The following is a 20,812-nucleotide window of genomic DNA, read 5'->3' as shown; positions in this document are numbered from 1 at the left end:
CCATCGGGTGTTGGCTAGAATAAACGGGGAATTCTCCTGGCTGCCTTGAGCTTTCTCGGGAAGACATTTTACTGGGGTCGAGGTTAGGCGGCAGCGGAGGGTGGGGGACCTTGAGTCATGCTCCTATAAGCCACGCTAGAGTTCCTCGTCTTTGAGTGCAGAGGTTTAGACTGAGTCTTTGTGTGCAGAAAGTCCTGCAGTTCTCACAGCGACCTGCCAGAAAAAGTCGTTCCCAAATGTTTGTAAATCCTCCGTTGGGCAACCCGCCTTCACGTTCTGCGGTGATCTTGTCGAGCGACTAAGCGTGCAGTATTAGCAGAGAAGGGGGTGGCAGAGTGCTGGCGCTGAAGGTCATGTTGCATGGGTAACTGTCGTGTTGTAGGGGCGGGGAAGAGGGAGGAGACACTGACCACCCCAGAGGCCGCCCCATTAGCTCGCTTGCTTTGGGCGGCGTCGCTCCCACGGCGCCCAGGGTACCCCGGCCGCTGTCTGCCTGTCCTCCTCCATTACTGCGCAGGCTTGGTCACCGCATTAAGGCATTCCCGCTCTCCGCGGAACTGCTCTGCCGTCTCGGTGGTGAAAGTGTGAGAGGGTCAGTAGTTGGGTCAACTTTGACTCTTCTCGCCCGCCCGGATCCTTAACGGCCTCCTCGTCCTCCCGGTCTCCGGTCGCTGCCGGGTCTGTGCGCCGGTCCGCGCCCGCCCTCGCTCTGCCATGGGCGCCTCCAGCTCCTCCGCGCTGGCCCGCCTCGGCCTCCCAGCCCGGCCCTGGCCCAGGTGGCTCGGGGTCGCCGCGCTAGGACTGGCCGCCGTGGCCCTGGGGACTGTCGCCTGGCGCCGCGCATGGCCCAGGCGGCGCCGGCGGCTGCAGCAGGTGGGCACCGTGGCGAAGCTCTGGATCTACCCGGTGAAATCCTGCAAAGGGGTGCCGGTGAGCGAGGCTGAGTGCACGGCCATGGGGCTGCGCAGCGGCAACCTGCGGGACAGGTACAGCAGAGCGCGGGCGCGGGGCAGCGCGGAGCCTGCCTGGGATGAGGAGCGGGGGTGCAGGTGGGGCCCGATCTATCTGGGAAGGACTATAGAGGTTTGCCACCTGAGTTTCTGGGCTGACTGTTGGGCCGTTGGTCGTTTATCTGGGAAGGCCAAGTTCATGCCGGGTTTATTTTTGGTAAAGTAGGTAGGGGCAATCCCTTGCCCTTCCCTAGACGAGAGATTCCTCCTCTGTAACAGGAGGGGGTCTGACCTGTATCTCCAAGTCTCCTTAGCTCTAAAGTTTGTGATTCTATCCTAGTATTCCAAAGTAGAAAAATAAAGCTATTGGCACTAGAAAGCAGCAAGAAAGAAACCAAGTGTTGTTCAAGGACATTGGCTTAGGCCTTGCTGGGCCTTGTTCCTCACATTTCTCCAATCCTGGGGGTGCCCTGGAGGCCTGATACACTTTGATGAAGGATGAGCAAGTGGCATGGGGACTCTGGGGCAGAGGTGATACTTGCCATTAAGGGAATAGTGTCCCCCCTTCTCCCATAGGCAGAGTTGTTCACAGCCTGGAACTTTGGGACTTTTGGGCCTGACACATAGACATTTCATACTTAGGATTAAGATGCCTTCTTCTTTTTTTTTTTTTTTTTTTTTTTGAGACAGAATCTCACTTCGTAGCTCAGGCTGGAGTGCAGTGGCACTATCTCAGCTCACTGCAACCTCCATCTCCCAAGTTCAAGCAATTCTCCTCCCTCAGCCTCCCAAGTAGCTGAGATTACAGGTGTGCGCCACCACGCCTGGCTAATTTTTGTATTTTTAGTAGAAACGGGGTTTCATCGTGTTGACCAGGCTGGTCTCAAACTCCTGACCTCAGGGAATCCACCAACCTCGGCCTCCTAAAGTGCTGGGATTACAGGTGTGAGCCACTGTGCCCAGCCAAGATGTCTTCTTATCTGGCCGAGATGGTTTAGCTGTGGCCCTGTGTCCGAGGGGAGGGAGGTTTGCAAGTTGATCATTCAAGGATTCCTCTAGCAGAGAGCCACCTGCATCCCTGTGTTCACTCCAGGACACACAGATGCACTGTTTTCTGAAGACTGCTGCCCTCTTAAAGAAATGTGGACTTCCATGGTATTGGAAAACTTCAGAGAGTCTTAGAGAAGTGTTGTGTACACAGACCATATGAATCATGGGAGGATTTTCATTCTCCCACCCTTACCCCAGATTTCTTATCCTGGAGAGCTTTTTCAACTATAACTTCCTGAGATTCCCATCCCAGGACTACGGAAGCAGAATCACCAAGAGTGGGGCCAACTCGTGTAGAATGTTTAAATCTCCCCCTGGTGATTTTGATGCTATAATTAAAGGATTTTATCCGAGACCATGAAGAAGAAGAGGATGTTTAGAGCTTATTCAAATATGAAGGATAAGAAAAGCCTTCCTATTACTGGAAAGACTTCAGGCTGTGTGGGACTGGACACCTTCCAAAAAACTGGGAGAACCAAATTCTCACGATGCATGTCCAGAGAAAATTAGTGTTGCAGGCTAGGTTGCACTACTTCCTTCCTCGCTTGAAGGGTTGGTTTCACAGACAGTTTCCAGTTCTAATCTGCATTTCCTCTGATCACCTGAAGAACGGTTTCTTTCCCACTTCTCTTTGTCACTGCTTTGCCATGACTACTGCAACCATGGAAAGAAAATACGTGTCCTTTGCCTGTGCTTTTTGCTCCCATTGGCATCCTAAAATAAATACAACTGTATTACCTTTCCCTTGTTTTAAACAATAAACGCTTAGGATGGGGTGGGGTGATGTGAAGCCTGGGGTAGAGGGAAAGGCAATGAAATTAATGTTATTCAGTGTTAAAATGCAGCAGACACTGAGCTAAATCCTGTCGCATAGATTAGCATATTTAAACCTCATAACAATCTTGTGGGCTAGATAGTATTATCACCATTTTGCAAATAAGGAAACAGTATCAGAATGAATGAGTATCCCATCCAAGGCCAGAAAACCAGTGTGTGCTGTGGGGATGCGAACTCAGATCTGTGTGAGTACAGAACTTATGCTGTTTGTATGAAACCAGTGCATGATATAAAAGTATAAGGATTGCACTGAGGATCAGGAGACTTTGGGCGAACTTCTACAAAGTTGTCTCATTTGCAAAAGAATGAGGTTGAACTTCATGGTCTCTAAAGCCCCATTTTAACTACATTTTATTTATCAAAGCATAATTCACAATTTGAAAGCAGGCTTGCTGGAGAGAACTCTGTTTGATAGCCGCTGTCTTCTCCACCTGACAATTTAATAACACTACTACAAATGTTCCTAGAGTTCAGGGAAAGGCCTCATTTAATGAATTCCATTCTGAACCTGTGTCTTTGGAACTAACTGTTCCAAGGAGCTGGGATTTTCCTCTGGAAGTGCTCTGGGTCTCAAATTTCTAAAGGTATTTTGTTCAAAGCTCTTAGTATACTTGTGAACACTTGGCTTGAGCACCCTAAGCATTGAGTGTTTAAAGTCCACCTGGCAGAATGCTGGCATTCGGTGCCTGGTGCAGTTGCTGGGAGGGCGTGCTTGTCCTCCCTGACCTTGGAAATCTCTGCTCTCCTTAGCAGCCATATGTGAGTTGATCAGTTTTATCTCTCTAAACCCTTACTGAAGCCAGTCCTTTATTTCTTCTGCACAAATGATGAACTGTTGGAGAAAGGAATCCCTTAAGTTTATTATTATCCAGGGTGTTATTCCCTGCCCAATTCCTGCTGTTTTTCTCCTCCCACACTCAGTAGTAGAGTTCCTGCTTTCCCTCACTTTTCAGTCCTTCCTGCTCCCCAGGCCAGTTTGTAATTGAGAAATGATATTTTTTTCTGTTGTTGTGGGCTCCACTTACCCATTGCTGTTGGTTGTTCAGGGCTCTGTAGCTCTTTTGGGGAATCGGGGCTCCAGGCTTCTACACTGATCCCTCTACCACATACTCATGTTTTACCCGTAAATTCAAGGTGCTGGCTTTTAGTGTTGCAGACTAGGTTGGGGTAATTTGGTTATGATGAAATCTATGCTCCAGACTTATCTCTTCTTTCAGATCTGGCAGAATAGAACTAGTTATTCATTCACTGGGCATCATTTTGTGCACAAGAGGTGAAAAATAATATTGCCCAGGTTGACAGGGAAATGAGATGGTTGGGGTGTGTTACAAATGGTAACCTTTTAACCTGTGATTGCTGTCTTTGTCCTGTTCCAAAATTGGACTCCCTGTAAGTTGCCAGTTTTTCAGTGACAGTGATGAGTGGGAAACCTCTAGTGACAACTTCCCACTGTTAACCTCAGCAGTTAACGCCTGTATTATTATACAACAGTCTGGAGCCACAGGCCAGGCTGTGAGCCACGGTGAAGGGTGACATTAGTAAGGGATGAATAGGAGATGAGAAGATTCAGCCCATGGAGAAATAATGTCAGAAATAATTTGCAAACAGGTTTGCCACTCCTGTTTGGACATGGCTCTGGTTGTGTGCAGCTCTCAAAGGGAGTCTTGTCTGGGGAAGGGGCACGTTGGAAGTTAAGGGTGAAGGCTTTAGTGAGGTTAACCAAAGAACTGTGCACCAAGGGACAAGGCTGGAAATAGGGAATCGGGCCCAGCCCTGTGAGGCATCTAAGTCAGTGGATGCCTGCCTATTTCACTGTAGCCCCATTCTCTGGGCAGACATCCTCTGATTTACAGAACCCAGCCCCAGGATGAGTGAGCCAGAGAACTGTGGGATCTAAAGGCATCTTTGACCAGGCAGGATGGCTCACATCTGTAATCGCAGCACTTTGGGAGGCCAAGGAGGGAGGATTAATTGAGCCAGGAGTTCCAGACCAGCCAGGAGGTCCAGACCACAGTGGGACCCCATCTCTACAAAAAATAAAAAGATCAGTTGGGCGTGGTGGTGTGTGCCTGTAGTCCCAGCTACTCAGGGGACTAAGGCAGGAGGATCACTTGAGCCCAGCAGTTCAAGGCTGCCATGAGCTAAGATCATGCCACTGCACTCCAGAGCCTGGGTGATAGAGTGAGACCCTGTCTCCCTCTCTCTTGAAATTAATTAAGTATAAATATATGTAAATGAATAAATAATACACATATGCATATATACACTTAGGAAATGGTGGGCTGGGCACAGTGGCTCACGCCTGTAATCCCAGCACTTTGGGAGGCCGAGGTGGGCAGATCACGAGATCAGGAGATCGAGACCATCCTGGCTAACACGGTGAAACCCTGTCTCTACTAAAAAAAAAAAAAAAAAAATACAAAAAATTAGCCGGGCATGGTGGCGGGCGCCTGTAGTCCCAGCTACATGGGAGGCTGAGGCAGGAAAATGGTGTGAACCCGGGAGGCGGAGCTTGCAGTGAGCCGAGATCGCGCCACTGCACTCCAGCCTGGGTGACAGAGCGAGACTCTGTCTCAGAAAAAAAAAAAAAAAGAAAAGAAAAAGGTGGTCTCCTCAGAGGGCTGGGGACTTGCTGCTACCCAGTGTCACCAGCTTTTTGGAAGGGGGTAGCCAAGACAGTTACTGGAATGCCTTTACACTGCCACACCATCATAATGCCAGTTAGCAGAGCACAGGCTGCCAGCCATTGTCTTCTGGTGTGGTTGCGGGGAAGGGACAGTTTAGCCAGCACCTGGAAAGGACTTTACGGATAAGGAGGTTGCAGATGTAAGACTATCTGTCAGGGTCAGGACAGGGCAGAGATGGAGCTCCCTGTGCTGGGATATTGGATGTCCTCCTGAGGTCTCCTCAGGCTTTCCCTGATGGCTCTGGTCATATTTTGGAATGTCTCCCTGGGAGGAGCCGCCCCTGCTTCTGGAAGGGGCTGTGCTTTTTATCCTCCTCACATTTGGAGAGCCTCTGGCTTTCAGACAATTTTTACTTATCAGTGCCTGCATTTTCCTCACCCGCTTGTCTGCAGATTCTATCTTCTTTCTAAAATAGTGATATTGGGCTGGGCACAGTGGCTCATGCCTATAATCCCAGTACTTTGGGAGGCTGAGGCGGCAGGTCACTTAAGGCCATGCGTTCAAGGCCAGCCCAGCCAACATAGTGAAACCCCATCTCTACTAAAAGTACAAAAATTAGCTGGGCGTGGTGGTGCACACCTGTAATCCCAACTACCCGGGTGGCTAAGGCAAGAGAATCACTTGAACCAAGGAGGTGGAGGTTGCAGTGAGCTAGACTGTACCACTGCACTCCAGCCTGGCTGACAGAGTGAGACTCTGTCTCAAACGAAATGAAACAAAACAACTAAACGAAACAAAACAAAATGAAACTAAACTGTGATATTGAAATTTATTTTCCCTAGGAGTGGAAGATTTTTTTCTTTTTGGCAACACAGTCTTTTGTGTGGTACAGCCCCAACCTATATGCTAGGCTGTAGGTAAAAGCCTAACCAACTGGGCCTGGCCAGCTTCCCCTCACTCTTCAGCTCATCCCGTAGAAATACAAAGTAAGAAAACCAAGTCCAGTACAGTGGGCTCTCTAGGAAAATAAGTGGGATTCTTATCTAACATGTGACTTCTGTGTGTCTTTGTTCTCTATGTCAGAATGTGTGCATGAAGAGGAAAGGCTGTTTGGGAGGTTTCCTGATGTAGGACCTCCGCATGCCGCGGCAAGTTAAACAGAGCAGAGGCTGGCCTGGTTCCTCTTGGAGGCAGCAACATTGCAAGACCTTTGTCTCAGACTCAAATTCACTTGGCCAACCTCATCTTGTTCTACAACAAAAGGACCTGAAAGCTATTTTACTTCTCCCAGGGCCACAGAGACATATTTAACAGACCTACAGAAGCTTCTAACCAAAGCAGAACCCCCAGACAAGCAGCAGGGTTGCCTAAGCAGTGAGGGAGAGTCTCTGAGCCAGGCTCATGTTCTTGTTTTTGAAACTGGAGATTGCCATACATCAGCCAGACACTCTCCCAGAACTGTTTCCGCCAAATAAGCTCTTTCTGGGGTCACCAACTTTTAGACCCAAATCATTTGGCCAGACCTGGATAATTGTCTGGAAAATGATTGTTAGGTCCCAAGACGGGGTGGGTGGAGAGTTCTGAGGAAGTAGAAAGCTGGAGGGAAGCTGTTGGGAGGTGGAAGAGGATTTTCTGAGTGTGCCCTGGTTTGTTTCTCTGCAGGTTTTGGCTGGTGATTAAGGAAGATGGACACATGGTCACTGCCCGGCAGGAGCCTCGCCTCGTGCTTGTCTCCATCATTTATGAGAACAACTGCCTGATCTTCACGGCTCCAGACATGGACCAGCTGGTTTTGCCTAGCAAGCAGCCTTCCTCAAACAAACTCCACAACTGCAGGTGTTCCGCTTGGGGGCATCCACAGAACTGCAACAGGCTTGGTTTCTCTTCAGGCTCCTCCTTGCATTCTGTCTTGCTATAGTTTCTACAGTAGAGGATGACATTGGTAAAGGAAACATTTAAGAGAAGTGCAGTTTGAGTTGGGATTGGACATGAGTGGATGATGCAGGGTATTGTTTTAAGGGTACCTAGGATTTGTTTTAATCAGGTATGGTTAGGCACACAGACACAGAAATGACTGTCCTGAAAAAAGAAGATGTTATACCAACAGATTCTCTAGAAACTGGAGGCATGCCACACCACACAAGGCCAAGTGGGGGAGTACCAGGGTGGGTCAGGAGGCAGAGGGAGCAGGGGGAACATGGGGGCAAGGGCTTTTATTGTGGTTTCCATAGGAAAGGAGAAGCAAGGCAGGGGTGGCAGGCTTAGGGCTGGCTAGTTTGAACAATTTCAGCAGGCTCTGGGACACAGGTTGTCTGGTACTTGGCTCTGGGGTTGACTAGGGCATGGGACTAGTGGCCCGGCATGTAAGCACCAAATAAAGGAGGTGACTGGGAGTGCAGACTCTGGATTGGTTGGTGTTCCTATTACAGGCACACTTGCAGGTCATCAGTCTATTATTTCTAGGAATTGGTCAGCCCTGGGAGAAGTAGTTTCTTCAGTGTCAACAAGGCTCCAAGATGTCAAAGCGTAAAACATGCAGAAAATTAAAAGCAGGATTACTACGAGTATAAAGGTGGTACAATGTGCTCATCTTTAGGGCTTTTCTCCTTTCATTCAAATCTTCATTCAGAATTGTCAACTCTCCAACCAGGCAGACAAGGGAGTTAGTGGAGACTTTAGCAGCTGTATCTCAGGGCTGGGTGAGAAGGATGCTGGAGCTTCCAGAGCTTTTCAAGTTGACTCTGCAGCCTCTGAAGTGTGTGGTTGAGATGAAGGCATATTCCTTGGGTGTAAGGGATTTCCACTTCTGGCCAAAGACACACCTCAGGCCTTGGCTTCCTTTTGGCCTATGGGACTTCTGTTGGGTTGTCAAGTTCCGTGGTTTGCTGGGGTCTTGTCCTTCCACATTAAGAAGACTTAGATGCTTGTCATGGGATGAACTGGATCCCTTGTCACCAACTGAGCTTGTTAAGTGTGTGGAAGTTGGTGTTGTCCCAGGGCTCAGAGGGGAGCCTCAGATTACTCCGTGAACTCTCATCTTACGCTTTTTCAAGCAAAGCGTCTAAGCTGAAATCCACAACTCATGGTTCCCAATTTTCAAAAGTCTGAAGCAATAATTCACTGAATTCAGTATTTCAGGTAATTATCTTAGCAAGCCCATGAGGGGGGTCATTAATTCCACTTTACAAACGAGGAAACCACGTCTTAGATCACTGCCACGAAAACACAGAGCTGGGATTTGAACCCACTTCCCTCCTAAGGCTTTTGCCTTTAACGTGTTTGTGTAGGGAGAAGAAAAGCTTTTCCATAAATGACAGGTTTTGAGCCCATCAGTTCATTGAAGAGGAAGTGTGTAGCCATCTCGGCTTAATTGGAAGACATGTGAAGGTGATGGGTAAATACGTAGCTGACATGTGTCACATGAGTAATATAGGTGTTGCCCTGTAGACTCACTGTGTTGCCAACAGTGAGCAAGTTTTTCCCACAAGGCTCTTTACCAGCTAAATAGGCAGAAATCTAGGGGGACACACACCTTCCTGGATGGAAAGAGGGAAAGAGGAAGACCTTGCAGGTGAGTTGCCTGGGTCTGAAAAAGACAGCAATTGCAGCCTATTCTTTTTTATTTATTTATTTTTTGAGACGGAGTTTTGCTCTTGTTGCCCAGGCTGGAGTGCAATGGCACGATCTTGGCTCACTGCAACCTCCACCTCCCAGGTTCAAGCGATTCTCCTGCCCCAGCCTCCTGAGTAGCTGGGATTAGAGGCATGTGCCATCACGCCCAGCTAATTTTGTATTTTTAGTAGAGATGGGGTTTCACCATGTTGGCCAGGCTGGTTTCGAACTCCTGACCTCAGGTGATCCACCTGCCTTGGCCTCCCAAACTTCTGGGATTGCAGGCATGAGCCACCGTGCTCAGCCTGCAGCCTCTTCTTATGTAATTCTGTTCCATGCATGAATTGTAGATCTGGATGAGGTGGGAATAGAGAGCCTGGAACCCTGGCAATTTGGTGAAAATGATTGAGAGCTGTGCCTTTGGATTGATGCAGAGGTGTAGTCAGCGCACTGCCCTCTCTAGCTGGTTAGACATGCTGTAACTAGTTCAGCCTGTATTTATAAGCTATTTTTAATGGATTGGTTGCCAAGGGAACTGCTAAAAACTGAAGAAATAATATAGATAGTGTGTTTAGTTAGTGCCAGCTGCTGTGACAAAATACCATATTCTGGGTGGCTTAAACAACTGACATTTATTTCTCATAGTTTGGGAGGATGGGAAGTCTAAGATCGAGGTGCTGGTAGATTGGTGAGGTCCCTTTTCAGGGCTGTAGATGGCCACTTCTCGTTATGTCCTCACATGACCTTCCCTGGTGCCTGCATGAAGAGAGAAAGCATTCTTGTGTTTCTTTCTCTTTTAAGGGTGCCAATCCCAGCATGAGGGCTCCACCTCATCTAACCCTAATTACCTCCCATAGGCCCCACATTGGGGGTGAGGGTGTCAACAAAGGAATTCTGGGGAGACACAAACATTTAGCCCCTAACAGATGGTAAGCGACAGAGTGATTACCACAGCCAGCCCACCAGAGCCCAGAATCAAATAACATAAACCAACAACCTCAAGTTAGTAAAAAGAAAAGTCCCTTCACAGACATTTGGACAAGGCTGAAGTGTTATGAATTTTATATTATTCTACGCTTATTTTATTTTATTATTATTATTATTTTTGAGATGGAGTCTCGCTCTGTTACCCGGGCTGGATGGAGTGCAGTGGCGCGATTTCAACTCGCTGCAACCTCTGCCTCCTGGGTTCAAGTGATTCTCCTGCCTCAGCCTCCTGAGTAGCTGGGACTACAGGCGCACGCCACCACGCCCAGCTAATTTTTGTATTTTTAGCAGAGACAGGATTTCACCATGTTGGCTACCATGGTCTCGATCTCCTGACCTTGTGATCCACCCGCCTCGGCTTCCCAAAGTGCAGGGACTACAGGCATAAGCCACCACACCTGGCCACTTATTTTTTTTTAAACTTTCACTGTTAGTGTTTTGAATCAGCTTTCCCTGTTCACCTTGTGTGGTGGTAAGTTTTTTTATACTAATTATAGACCAGTATGGCTTCTTGATTATCACAAGTATTTATGAATAATTATTGCCTTTTTTTTTTTGAGATGGAGTTTCGCTCTTGTTGCCCAGGCTAGAGTGCGATGGCACGATCTCAGCTCACTGCACCCTCCATCTCCCAGGCTCAAGTGATTCTCCTGCCTCAGCCTCCTGAGTAGCTGGGACTACAGGCATGCACCACCACACCCGGCTAATTTTTGTATTTTAGTAGAGGTGGGGTTTCACCATGTTGGCCAGGTTGTTCTCGAACTCCTGACCTCAAGGGATCCACCTGCCTCGGCCTCCCAAAGTGCTGGGATTACAGGCATCAGCCACCGTGCACGGCCTGATTATTGTCTTAAAAGGTGAAGCTAATGTTTTAAAGTAGGGGGAAGTAAGACATGACTTCAACCCTATATTGAATTTGTGGTTCAATTTACAGAAAATTGATGTGAAAATATGTGTGTGTGTATGTGTGTGTCTGGGTGTGTGTGTGTGTGTATTAAATAAAGCACTTGCAAGAGGACCTGGTATACAGTAAGCACTTAACTGGATATTAGGTCTTAAATAGCTATTATCTTTATTGTATTAATCCACCTTATCTATGAATATTATTTTTCTTCACTTGTTTGTGTCTTATTTTATCTCTTTAATAAAGTTTTATAATTTTATCTGTAATGTGATTTTACATGTTTTGTTAGATTTAGTCCTAAACATTTACTCTTTTCTTCCACTTTTACATAGCAAGTCTTAAAAACACTTTTTTTGTTTGCCATGTAAGATTGGTATTATTTATTCTTTAATTATTGATAGAACTTGCCAGTAAAAGTATCTGGATTTTCTTTGTAAGAGTCTATTCAAGTTTTTATGTCCTCTTACATAATTTTTAGTGAGTTATTTTGATTAGTGAGTTAAGAGATTGATTACTAATGAAGTTTTATTGAACCCAGAGTGAGGGTCAGTTTTTTCTATGGAATGTTGCTGATGAGACATTTTGTGTCAAAATGTAGAAGAGAGTGGATTCTGCGGAAAATTCTGCAAGAATTGGAGAAGATGGCATGGCAGAGGGAGCGATACCATCCAGTGCAGGGATGGGAGATAGGGCTGGTGGAGGGATGCCTTCCATCGGGGGGAAGGGGCTCCGGTTAATCAGTATTCCATTGCCCTGTTGGGGGCTTTTCTGCTTTTCAAAGTGCCACCCATAAGCTTTCCCGGGTGGGTGGACGCTGTGAGTAATATGTGTGCACTTATGTACAAGTGCTGTTCTGAGGGGATGAGGGAAGAGCTCCATCCAGGAGCATATACTTAGGGAACTGCTGAACGGTGGGATGGAATCAGTTTTAGGGGAAAGGCAGAAGGCCAGGAGAGGATCATGAGATGTCTGTAGAGCCAAGAATTAATCAGAGGTGAAACAGTGGCTTCGAGAAGGGGGTTTAGAGGGAAGGAAAAGGCCCAAGAAATGTGAAAGGAACAGCATTGAGATTTGACAGTAGATAGGAGAGGAGGTGAGAGGTTGGGAGTCTCTACACTCAGACCAGGATTATGAGTTGCAGGGTACACAGGGGTTCATCTAACTGGGAGCACCTCAGGTGTCCACCTTGAAATCCTTCACATGCATCGCCTCAGGAGTCCTCACACTGGTATGAGCCTTCCCACGGTAGATGAGGGTAGGGGAATCAATTTCCAGATCCTGTGAATTATATCTACAATCAGCAAGTTCTCCTGTCTCACCATAAACCTTTCTTCTTTGTACAAAGGAAAGGCTTTTGTCTGTCCACCCCACATCTTACTAGGGGCATTGCCCTTGGAGGGAAAAACATACAGGGACCCAAACAATGAAAAATGCTGGTGTTGATAAAGAGGGTGACGTTAATGACAGGGTAAAATTGTTGTACAAGTCAGTGGTTCCAACTCTTTGTCTTACATTAAAGTGAAAGGGCCTCCAATGAAATTGTTGCTGATAAATCATTAAAAATACTTTTTGATGACAAATCACTATGTGAAATATATTGCCTGGAGATTCAAGGAATAAGTGAAATTACTATAACTCCCATTTCTATCTATTTGTTTGTGTGAAAAGTTCCTCAGGGCTTATTTAAAAGAAAGAAAATTGATACTGAACCTTGTCTTATTCTAGCAATATGTGAGATTCATTCAGAGTTTTATGGATATTTTATGGGGTTCATTAAGCATTTAATTTCAAATAAAATCTCACTTTTTAAGTTCATGAATTATAAAAATATATAGCATATCTATTTTGTTATGATCAATTGTATATAAATCATAATTGTAATGATAACGCAATCCTGAAAACATTTCTTCACACTTGAAAGCTTAAGAAACAAACCAAATTTAATTGATTCAAAAGAAATACAGTAAGTGAGCGATAGCCATAAAAATACATTAGGATAAAATTACATAAGTAAAATAATATACATATGTGTTCATGAATAAAAAGAGGAATAATACAAAAATGTTTAAATGGATAATGGTGGATATCAAACCAACATGGCATTTAGATCCCATTACACACTTTTAAAAGCATAATGTAATCATTTTATTTTAAATGTCAGTGTTTAGAATTCAATGGAAATGATGTCTTTCAGAACAAATTAAACTTATGATGAAAAAGTTTACCTGTCAACTTATAGTTCTGTGAAGGGTCCATAGCTTTTTAAAACTCCATTAGGGGAATTTAAGCAAGAAAACCTTAAGGGCCGCTGTGTTATCTAAAGTTATCTGTTCCCACCAAGTGACATAGGTAGGTACCATATAATTATCTTCAATTTACAACTGAAGACAGGTCAGAGGAGTTAAATGATTTGCTTATGGTCACAGAACTAGAGAATGGCTGAGTTCCAATTTGACCCAGGTCTGTTGGATTCTAAGCTCAGGGTGCATCTGCCACAGGGCAGCCCCTCTCCTCTTGTGAAAGTGTCCTAAATCCTTACGTTCATGGACCAGCAGCTTAGGCATACAGAAGCTTGTTGGGAATGCAGAATCTCAGACTCTAACCCAGACCTACTGAACCAGAATCTGCATTCAAACAAGATCCTGGAGGATTTGCACGTACATTAGGGTTTGGGCAGCTCTTCCCCAGAGCACACTCTACTCCTTTCTCTTGCGCTTCTGCCCAGCTTTGACCCAGGGACCACTTAACAGCCCTCTGGGATGGTCCGGTCCCAACAGTCCAGCTGTTCATTTTTGACACCATCCCTCAGTGTATTGATATAAGTAAGTAACCTGGTGTTCTTTTGTGACCTTTCCAGGATATTTGGCCTTGACATTAAAGGCAGAGACTGTGGCAATGAGGCAGCTAAATGGTTCACCAACTTCTTGAAAACTGAAGCGTATAGATTGGTTCAATTTGAGACAAACATGAAGGGAAGAACATCAAGAAAACTTCTCCCCACTCTTGATCAGAATTTCCAGGTGAGCTTACAGAGAGTTTACCTTCACTGCTACTAGTCACCCTTCTCTTTCTGGCTTCCTTCCCAGTTGATAAAGAGCCTCTCTTGGGACCTCAGTTAAGAAAATATGATAATGGCCCTGGTGAGTGATAATGAGGGCACAGCCTAGGCAGAGGTACCAGGGGATGGAAAAGAAGGTGGATATGAGAGGTGTCTCAAAAGTGGGATCTCTAGGGTGTATGGAGGATTGAATATGGGAGATATTGTGGAGGGGGGAGCCAGGGGTGACTCCCAGGTAGATGGAGATGCAAGAGAAAACTGGCTGGAGAAACAAAAGTGAGAAGTTTGTTTGGGACTAAATCCAAGTTTCCTGGAATTATAGAAGCGGACTTTGTTCTGACCCGCCCCTCACAATCTGTGACATGTGCTTATTTCAGGTGCTGGCGAGGCGCCTCCCCCTAAGGAAAACTGTCCCCTGAGCACCTACAGCACCTGGCAGCTATTTTTCAAATTATCAGATAATACAGAGTGCCGACATGTACGATGGTTTATACTAGGCTCAGTGCAAAAGACCAAAGCCTCTGATTCTGCCATGAGCTAAGGTTTAAAATACAAGGACCTCAGGGAATTTCTCTCCATAGCCCCTAAACTACAAGCTCCTTGAGGGCAGGGGTTTTTATCTGCTTTCTTTACTGCTGTTTCCCCACTAGAACAGTGCCTGGTAGGTGCTCAGTAAATGCCTAGTGAGTGAATGGTGTTGTTGAGGAAATTATTACTGGAGTATAGCTGATTGGCAGCAGGTCCTCGCTGTTTGAGGATGATGGGGGAAGGGGGTCGCTGCTGGAGTGGGAGTGGGAAACCAGGAAGAGGAAGCCTGGTGAGTGACATTGGCCCAGAGCCGGCCCTGGCTGCAGCCCTGTCCCTGTGTATGGGCAGGAACTGCTCCAGCTCCTGGCCACTGCAAGCCCAAAGTCACATCTCTGTCCTTCCTGAACACTGCTCCCCTCTTCTGCACTGAAGAGGTTTTGCTTCTGGACATTACTTAGCTTTGTAGTTGGTCTAGGCCATTTTGTGGAGTGGTGGGGCTTGACTATCCTGTGTTCTTGGCAAGGTGGCCTACCCAGACTACTGCCCGCTCCTGATCATGACAGATGCCTCCCTGGTAGATTTGAATACCAGGATGGAGAAGAAAATGAAAATGGAGAATTTCAGGCCAAATATTGTGGTGACCGGCTGTGATGCTTTTGAGGAGGTAAGCGACCCACTGCTTTTGTGCATCGTGCTCAGATGTGCTGCTCGCGGTGCTAAGGGAACTCTGCTCTAGCCAGAGCCAACTCAGATCCGCCAGGGTCCAGTCATTCACTCATTGCTGCTGCCATCACTCATTGCTTGCGGAGTTGTTCACTCATTGTTGCTGCCATCAACACACTGGCCTCAGGGGGGCGTTGCTCTCACCCGTTAATGCTTGGGCCCCAAAGCAAACAGTCAAAATTCGAAATTGTAGCAAATCTGAGGTTGGAATATGTAATCATAGCTCAGAGATAACTGAGGGAAGCGAAGATAAAGAGAAAGATAAAGCCATTTTCCACTCTCTATCACTCAGCAGAGCTCTCAAAGATTTGAGACTTTTAGAAGCCCCATGCCCCAAAGTGCAGACCAAGAGGACACAGGCAATCTGCCCCTGGAGACATACCATGCTGTGGCCTGAGTTCTCTCCCAGGGCACCCACATGCTCTTCTATGGGATTGACACCAGACATTTCCACCCTTTTCAAGGACACACCTTTGTGGTCTTAAGGGAAAACTACATCAGAACCCAGTAGAAACCCTGAACTCTGTATGTGATATATATATATAGCTGGGTATTGCTTGGTGATAAGAAGGATTAGCCATCATATTAAGCCTCAGGGGTGAGCTAAACTTTCCGAGCAGTGGAAGTAACAATGACAAATACCATTTATTGGGTGTTTACTGGGTGCTAGGCATTGAACTAAATAATCATTTCAGATAAATTACTTTATTTGATCTTTACAATAACCCTGTGAAATTTGTGTTACTGTCTCCTTTTTATAAGGAAAATGAAACTCAGAGGTGTTATACACTTTGCCTAGCAGAGAAATGGTGGCTGGCATTAGAACACAAGACTTGTAACTCCAGCATCTGTAGAGCTGGGGTGACAATTCCAATTTAGAGATCCCAAATAGTTAACTCTGAGAGAAGAGGCTCTTAAACACCCTCTCAATTCTTTGCTCCCCTGAATGAATGACCGTACTTCCTTTTGTGTGAGTAAAATGTGCCCTAATTTTTTTTTTTTTTTTGAGAGAGAGTCTCACTCTGTCACCCAGGCTGGAGTGCAGTGGCACGATCTCGGCTCACTGCAACCTCCACCTCCTGGGTTTGTGTGATTCTCCTGCCTTAGCCTCCAGAGGAGCTGGGACTACAGGCACATGTCACCACCTTGGCTAATTTTTGTAGTTTTAGTAGAGATGGGATTTCTCCATGTTGGCCAGGCCAGTCTTGAACTCCTGACCTCAGGTGATCCACCTGCTTCAGCCTCCCAAAGTGCTTGGATTACAGGCATGAGCCACTGTGCCCGGCCCCTAATTTGTTGATAAACATGGTTCTTTAGGATAAACCTTTGCACTGAGCCTAGTATAAACCATTGTACATGTAGGCACTCCGTATTATCTGATAATTTGAAAAATAGCTGCCAGGTGCTGTAGGTGCTCATGTCTATAGTCCCAGCACTTTGGGAGGCCGAAGCAGGAGGATTGCTTGAGCTTAGGAGTTTGAGACCAGCCTGGATAACATGGCAAAACCCCATCTCTACTAAAAGAATATAATAATTAGCCAGGTATGGTGGTGCGTGCCTATAGTCCCAGCTACTTGGGAGCCTGAGGTGGGAGGATGGCTTGAGCCCGGGGCCGGAGATTGTGCCACTGCACTCCAGTCTGGGTGACAGAGCAAGAACCTGTCTATTAAAAAAAAAAAAAGGAAAAGAAAAGAGCAATAGCAATGTATACAGAAGTTGTCTACTTGATGGTGTTATCTTGTCATTTGTTATCTAGATGAATTCCTCTGTGCCTTTGTTAATTTTTAAAATTCAATCATCCATTATAGGTCAGGCATGGTTTGTAGGAGCCCAGATACAGATGAAAAGATATGGATCCTGCTCTTCAGAATGTTCCAATATGAGGGGCATGGCCAGGAGACAATGACAGCCCAGTGTCAGACGTGCTTTAGTGTACACACTTAGAAGGTACCAGAGATGTGTAGAAGTAGAACTACCTAAATCTGCCTGGAGAAGGGAGGCCTGGGCATGGGGAGGGGTCAGGTCCAGGTCCCCGGAAGCAATGCTGTTTACCCTATACTTGTGTGGATTGTGTGCAGGCCAGGGTCAGAGGAGGGTCTTTATGGGTAAAGGTGACAGGCGCTTGGGAGGCCTAGAAGCACGAGAGGCCATGAATAAAGGGGTGCTTGGGAGCATTTTAGAATCACAGGAGCATGGGGGTAAAGGAGAAATGTTAGGGAGGCTGGACTGGAGCTGGCTGGAGGCCACCACACCAAGGAGTTTGGATTTTATACTGTGGATATTGAGGAGCTGGTAATAACTCTGAGCAAGGAAGTAATTATGATTTGCATTCTTCCAATAAATATCTGCTGAATGCCTGTACAGTGTGCCAGGCACATATTATTCTGGCAACTCTCTTGAACACTCATTGAAAGGCAGGGAAGCCTGAGACAGAAATACCAAGGCCAGGCCCAGTCACTAGAGAGTCTTTGTTTTTTTCTTTTTTGAGACAAGGTCTCACTGTGTCACCCAGACTTGAGTACAGTGGTGCAATCACGGCTCACTGCAGCCTCGAACTCCCCAGCTCAGGTGATCCTCCCACCTTAGCCTCCCAACTTCCCAGCTAGCTGGGACTACAGGCATATGCCATCATGCCTGGCTAATTTTTGTATTTTTTTGTAGAGACAGGGTCTCCCTATGTTGCCCAGGCTGGTCTTGAACTCCTGGACTCAAGCAATCTGCCTGTCTTGGCTTCCCAAACTGCTGGGATTCTAGTCATGAGCTACCTCACCTAGCTAAGAGTCTTTTTTCTAAAGTGCAGATCAGCAGGCCCTACCTGAAACCTACATGAGCATTGTGACAAGGCCTGCATCTCTGCACTGGCAGCAGCATTCCAGGTGAATCTCATGCCCACAGTGTCTGGAGAAGCACTGAGCTAGGAGAGTGCAGGGACCACGGGGGTCAGAGATGGTACAGGGTCAGGGCTGGGAGGGCAATGGAGAGTGCCAGAGAGGAAGAGGCCCCCGACGTACTCAGGAGACTAGTTTCTTGAGGGAAGGAAATAGATTTTTCTAAGAATGAATCTAGACTTGGTGGGACCTGAAATTTATACAATTTGGGGGCCCCTTTAAGAAAAAAATAAAATTATTGACAAAAATATATAAAATTAACAAAAATAAAATTAGGTTCAAGGCCTTGAAAGGTTCTGTGCAAATAAGGCGCCTGAGGCTCAAGCCTCAATGGCTTGCCAGTAAACCCACCTGCCCCTCCCAGTTCTAGTTTCCCACATTGTCTAGTAGGATGTACATAATATCGGATTCATTAAATGCCTGGCAAACAGCAAATGAAATTCTCTGTTTCAAGAAGTATGTTACTAAAGATTGGAATGGAAATTAGTTCATGGCATAGAAATTAATCCATGAAGCAACAGTTTTTCCACAGGAATCCTGTAATTCTTCCATTATTTTCTGAGAAACTTTCTTTTAGGGAATAAAATGTTTCCTGATTTGTTTCCACTAAAGAACAGATTATTTTGATATTAATTTTAGTTTAAAATCCTGAGCCAAGGAAATAAGAAAAAAGACACTCTTGTCCCTGGCTGAAGCATTTTTGCTTTCCTGTACCTTGCCAACCTATAATTTTTGCTCTCCTATAACTTGTCAAACTGAACCTAAGGCTAATGTAAACCTAATCCTGCTTTCTTGGGCAGTGAGAGTGGAGTTGTCTCTTCTTCTTCTTTTTTTTTTTTTTAAATAATAAACTGAAAATAAAAGTACGAAAAAAAAAAAGGCCAGGCATGTCCTAGAACTTTGGGAGGCCAAGGCGGGCAGGTTGTGTGAGTCCAGGAGTTCGAGACCAGCCTTGGGCAACATGGTGAAACCCCACCTCTACAAAAAAAAAAATTAATTAATTAAAAGTGAAAAAAAATAAACTGTTAAATGAATTTGTGCTCCCAAGTCCATTTGTCATTTTATTCCTGCACTATGATGGGCTTACAGAAGTAGCAAATCAGGTAGAACACTGATTTTTCTCGAACAGTCCTCTGGCCACACACATTAAAAAAAAATCCTTCTTATTAAATGACGCTAATGTTGCTGATTTATTCTTCCTTAAATTAGGAAGCCCAGTAGTTAAAGGCCTAATGCATTAATCTGTTTACCTGGTACCATCACAAAACTGTAACTCTTTCAATGAGTAGGACCCTCTTAAATATTAATGTAAAATGAATATTCAATAGGCCAATTAATCATTAAAAATTAGCAAACCTCACCATGAAATTCAGGCCATCATTTATTGCAAAAACACAGAGTAATAGGAGAATGTATTGTGTAACATTTACTGTTTGTGGCCTAAAGTACTTTGTACTTTGTCCGTGTAGCTCAGAATATTAAACGATTTTTAAAAGGCTGCTTCCTTGGGTCAGTGTGGTGTGCTTGAGTTCTGGGAATGCAGCAAAACGAAGTTTAGAAATAATGAAATTGACCAGTGCTTCCTATCTCTGTAGTTGGCCATTGTGGGGTCAGTGTTTACTGATCTTTGCTCACTGTCCTGATGAGCTAAACTTGATATTTTTAATGTAATAACTTGTTTGTATCAGTCCTCAGTCCACATTATGAAAGAATTGTGGAGAAGCTTGCAGAAAACTTTTGGTATGTTATCTTTCACTCAGGAAGTGTTTCTCCAGGAAACTTCCAGAGAGGGAGATTTTGAAGCTGAACAGCTGTGGTTGGACTCTGAGCCTCACTGCTTACTGGCTGTGTGGATTGGGTCCTCCCAGTCCTATCCTTTCCAGCTGTTGAGAAACACAGTTTTTGTAAATCATGATCACTAGACTTTTCAGTCCCCAGAACCTGAGTTTGGGTGGGTTAGGATTTGAGATAACAAGTCCGTTTTCTGGTGTAAGAACAGCAGTCTCTACCAGGCTTCAGGGATTTCTTGAAGTAGCGGTAATGATAACAATATACAAAAATAGCAGCAAGAATCACGATTCACTGCTATTGAACACTTACTACGTTATAGGCACCATGCCAAACCCTTTACATGCATTATCTAATTCTAGTTCCCTTTCCAGACTGTGGGTCACAACCCATTATTGGGTTCTAATATCAGTGTAGTGAGTCCTGACTAACACTTTTAAAAGAAGTACAGGAAAGTATAGGGTGGAATAAAAGATATCAGAGGTATATGTAGAAGGGTTAAGAATTGTCTTGCAAAACTCTCTCATGTGTACACATGGGAGAGTATTAGGAAACAGTGTAAAATGTGGTTTTCACTGTGGGTCATGGCGGAAAATGTCTGATAGCCATTGAGGCGGGTAGTGTTTTGATCCTTGTTTTTCAGATAAGGAAACTGAGACTCAGAGAAGTTGAGTAACTTGCTCTCGAGGTCGCATAGCCAGCGTGTGGCCAAGTGAGGACTTGCACTGTGGCTGGCTGTCAAAAGTCCCTGAATATCAGCCAACTACACAACTCTGCCACCTTGTTAAAGCCATTTTCAGGTCATTTGGCAAACCTGTATAGGGCCCCAGTCACTGTGGATGGGCTGGGGGGTCATGGGT

General features: G+C 45.6%; 1 protein-coding gene across 3 annotated transcripts in view; it reads left to right on the top strand.

Annotated features, from left to right (window-relative positions):
- The first annotated feature begins 409 nt into the window (after positions 1–409).
- MTARC2 (mitochondrial amidoxime reducing component 2) overlaps positions 410–20,812 on the top strand; it is a 36,560-nt gene continuing 16,157 nt past the window's right edge. For 2 of the 3 annotated variants that reach the window (XM_009441516.4, XM_009441517.4), the window contains exons 1-4: positions 410–986; positions 7,127–7,300; positions 13,825–13,987; positions 15,077–15,217. In XM_009441516.4, the coding sequence (XP_009439791.2) occupies positions 715–986; positions 7,127–7,300; positions 13,825–13,987; positions 15,077–15,217 (750 nt within the window). In that variant the 5' untranslated portion in view covers positions 410–714. The remainder of the gene's footprint in view (positions 987–7,126; positions 7,301–13,824; positions 13,988–15,076; positions 15,218–20,812) is intronic. The other variant, XM_009441518.5, reaches the window with a different exon arrangement.

The sequence above is a fragment of the Pan troglodytes genome, chromosome 1, assembly GCF_028858775.2.
Source record: "Pan troglodytes isolate AG18354 chromosome 1, NHGRI_mPanTro3-v2.0_pri, whole genome shotgun sequence".
In the NCBI taxonomy this organism is placed as follows: Eukaryota; Metazoa; Chordata; class Mammalia; order Primates; family Hominidae; genus Pan; species Pan troglodytes.
This window is presented reverse-complemented; position numbering and strand designations above follow the sequence as displayed.